The following is a 3,549-nucleotide window of genomic DNA, read 5'->3' as shown; positions in this document are numbered from 1 at the left end:
TCCCTTTCTGGTTCCTTTCTGCTCAAAGTAAATAATGTCATTGCATGCGCAGTATGATGACACAATATATGTAAGACACCCTGTAACTAGTTTGGATTGTGTATTCAGACAAGTAATAGGGCGAAAGTTTTTTTTGATCAGTCAAATCACCTTTCTTTGTGAGACGTATTGTTCGACCTCTGCACAACCAATGTGGAACATCCCCTGTGTCCACAAGATAATTAAAACAGTGAAGTAATATTGTTTGGACACAAGGGAACAGTTTCCAAAATCGGTTTCTAATACCATCAGGGCCTGCCGACGTATTATATTTGGACTTTTCAATTACATTTTACAGGCAATCAGGTGTAATGAAACACAACAATGGTGATTTTTTTTTCGTGTGCACATTCATTATATTCCTCTACCCATGGTTCCTCGAGGTTACAGTTGCCGGGTATAGACCACAACTGTTTCCTAAACCTTTCACTGGAATCCATGGTGGCTCTTTTCTCATCACTGCCATTGGGTGTAAATAGTTTGTATTAGCTTCAAACAATTTGTTTTGTTTTATGAGATTATTTTTCTTGTCCCACTTTCTTCTTCTTATTATTTCCCAAACTACCCGCGGTCGGTAATGTTAGAAATGAAGCATAAGAGCAGTACACGTGAGGCCAGCCGGTGATGACGCCTTGCCTACTTGTAAACGCCAGCTGACCGTGACTGGATAAGTTTCATTAATAAGTCGATATTTCATCACCAAATCATCCTGTTGCTGGCACATTTCAGTTACAAGCTCTTCATTTAACATAAACATCTTACGAAGATGAATTTACCAAACTTAAAGTCTCTGACTGTCCGTTTAATATTGATGACCACGCTTATAGTCATCTATATATTGTTTATTTCTCTCGAAGAGCCTCTTTCTACAGTGTCGTTTTATTCCTCTGTAAAGACGCAGCTAATCCACAGCCACAAAACGTTGCCGTTGGATGATTATAAAACATACACGTCTGGAAAGTTTGCAAGGCATTATTTCCTTAATCAGGATTTGATCCGAAGCTTCAACGTCAGTGTAAATGGAAGCGATGTTATTGTGTTTTTGCGCATACAAAAAACCGGAAGTACTACATTTGCGAGACATATGCAGAATCACTTCAATGTCTCGCCTTGGTGTCAGTGCAATCAATTCTTATCCAAACAGTGTGATTGTTATGAAAAATGGAAGTCCAACGTTCTCTTCAAAAGGACAGTCACCGACTGGCCTTGTGGACTTCACGCAGACTGGACTTACCTTCACGAATGTGTAGAAAGGACAATGAACAAGCGTCACAGTCACAAAACAAAGCAAAGGTATGGGTTTTTTATTTTGCTTATGTTGACATTTATTCATTTTGGTGAATGCAAGTCTTGGCCTATGACTGAAAATAGATAAGATACATTCGTATTCTACGTTATATATAAATTGTGTGCTTTTATATTCGCAATATGATGGTTATTTTATGATAAAGGCTATGCATACCTTTACATTATCAACATATATATATATATATTTATTAACAACAAAGAACTGAACGTTTTACACGGTTAATTGCACATACGTTGTCACCCATGTATATTACATACACATTAACTGCGTACCAGTACTGTAAGTTTCAGAGGACTTAAGATTTCAATCAATTTTAAAAGTGAGGTAAAATCTTTCAAGTTATTTATCTTTATTCTAAAATGAGGAACAGTGAGACCCCTCGAGGTGATAGTGTTGGCTCGTGATGGGCAATTGCAAGGGTACACTTCTCATGTTGTCATGCTATTACTGGAATAAGACTGCATTCCAAATAACAAACCCATCACACCAACCACAAACACATGCAAAGGCAATTCAATTGTTCACCTCAAACAAACACGGGAACATGTGGTAAGGGATTGAATCGAACATCATGTTTGTCACTGATGCGTCAAATTTGTAAATGTCCTCCATTTTTCTTAAAACAAACTACTGAGGCAATGAATGTTGTAATCTTGACCAAACAACTTCTGATCTAATGACCCTACTTTGAAATCTTGGTAGAAAGCGCCTTCTTGATTGTACCTCAAAAGTTGTGAAATGTAGATGTTGTAAGCTGCAGATATATTGCTGAACACAAAGGAAACGTTGACTATTGGAAAAGTCGAAGTCCTCCCTCTTGTCATACAGTCCTGTGGAGAGTGTTTTGTCCATCTGATTTTTTTTATGAACTGGTCTTCTTTTATTTCTAGCTCAGGCGGGTAAATCAGTGATCGGGAATGGACTACTTTGTGGTTATTGAACGATATCAGATCATCGATATTTTTTAAGCATAAGTTAAACTTCTATTGCAAATAGAAACTTTGATGGAAGCCAACATAATTATAGTAATACTCAGATGAGAAGAAAATTACTTTCACGAGTATCCAAAATAAGGAACAATCATATTAAGGAGTGTGGTTGAGGCAAAGTAAATTGTCATCTTCATCCCAAGCTTACACCAGATTACACAATAAAACAGTCCAATGTGCTGGTGGTGTTTTTTTGTAAGTCATCACACACACATACACACAACACACACACACACACACTTACACTCACACACACACACACTCACACACACACGCACGCACGCACAACACACACACACACACACACTATAGTTCCATATATTTTCCTGTTATGGTGAAAGTGTGTGTTTGTAGTTATGATCGATTTACTGTAACATATCGATGCTTAAAAATGTTTCAGACATTTGTACATAACCATGGTAAGAGACCCTCTTCGAAGGTTCATGAGCGAATGGAAACACGTGATCAGAGGAGCAACATGGGGACGTACCTCACTTATTTGCAATGGTCATGCTGCCACAAAGGCGGAACTTCCTCCATGCTTTCACAAGAACTGGAGAAACGTCACCCTTCATGACTTCATGGGCTGTGTATCAAATCTCGGAATAAACAGACAAACCCGTATGTTAGCCAACCTGAGCATTGTTGGTTGTTACAATACTTCCACCTCCGGGCTCACGTACGATGAAAGGCACTATCTCATGCTGGCAAGTGCAAAAGAGAACTTACGGAACATGGCTTTCTTTGGTTTGACAGGTCATCAAGAATTATCACAGATCTTGTTTGAGAAAACCTTCAACTTGAATTTCATCACAAAATTTAAGGATACTCCACCCAGTAAAACATTGAGTGGCAGAGTCAATTTGTCCAATGTGCAACGTGACAAAATACTTCATTTGAACAGGTTTGATGTCATGCTATACCAGTATGCCAAGGACTTGTTTTTCCAAAGATTACAAATGTTGGCTGAGAAAACAAAGGATTCCTCACTTCGATTCACACGAGAATAGTAAAATACTGAACAACAACGTGTCAACGTGACCCATACTAATATGTTGTAATTATGTTGGGTTACCAATTTTATTATATTTTATTTACTAAATATGTTTATTGTCTTCAATAGTTGTGTGTTCCTGAATTACAACAGTGACAACGTTGTGTTTACTTGATAGTTATTCTTGCTGATACTAACTTTGTATATGATATATAATT

General features: G+C 37.6%; 1 protein-coding gene across 1 annotated transcript; it reads left to right on the top strand.

Moving 5' to 3' along the window:
• Positions 1 to 850: 850 nt before the first annotated feature.
• Positions 851 to 3,347, top strand: LOC139473144 (heparan-sulfate 6-O-sulfotransferase 3-B-like). The gene is made up of 2 exons (XM_071255663.1): positions 851 to 1,332; positions 2,738 to 3,347. The coding sequence occupies exons 1-2, from the start codon at positions 851 to 853 to the stop codon at positions 3,345 to 3,347; spliced, it is 1,092 nt and encodes a 363-aa protein (XP_071111764.1).
• Positions 3,348 to 3,549: the final 202 nt, after the last annotated feature.

This window comes from Haliotis cracherodii, unplaced genomic scaffold (assembly GCF_022045235.1).
Source record: "Haliotis cracherodii isolate W230 unplaced genomic scaffold, xgHalCrac1.p SCAF_27, whole genome shotgun sequence".
In the NCBI taxonomy this organism is placed as follows: Eukaryota; Metazoa; Mollusca; class Gastropoda; order Lepetellida; family Haliotidae; genus Haliotis; species Haliotis cracherodii.
The sequence above is the reverse complement of the archived record's forward strand: the minus strand, read 5'-3'. Positions and strand labels throughout refer to the sequence as shown.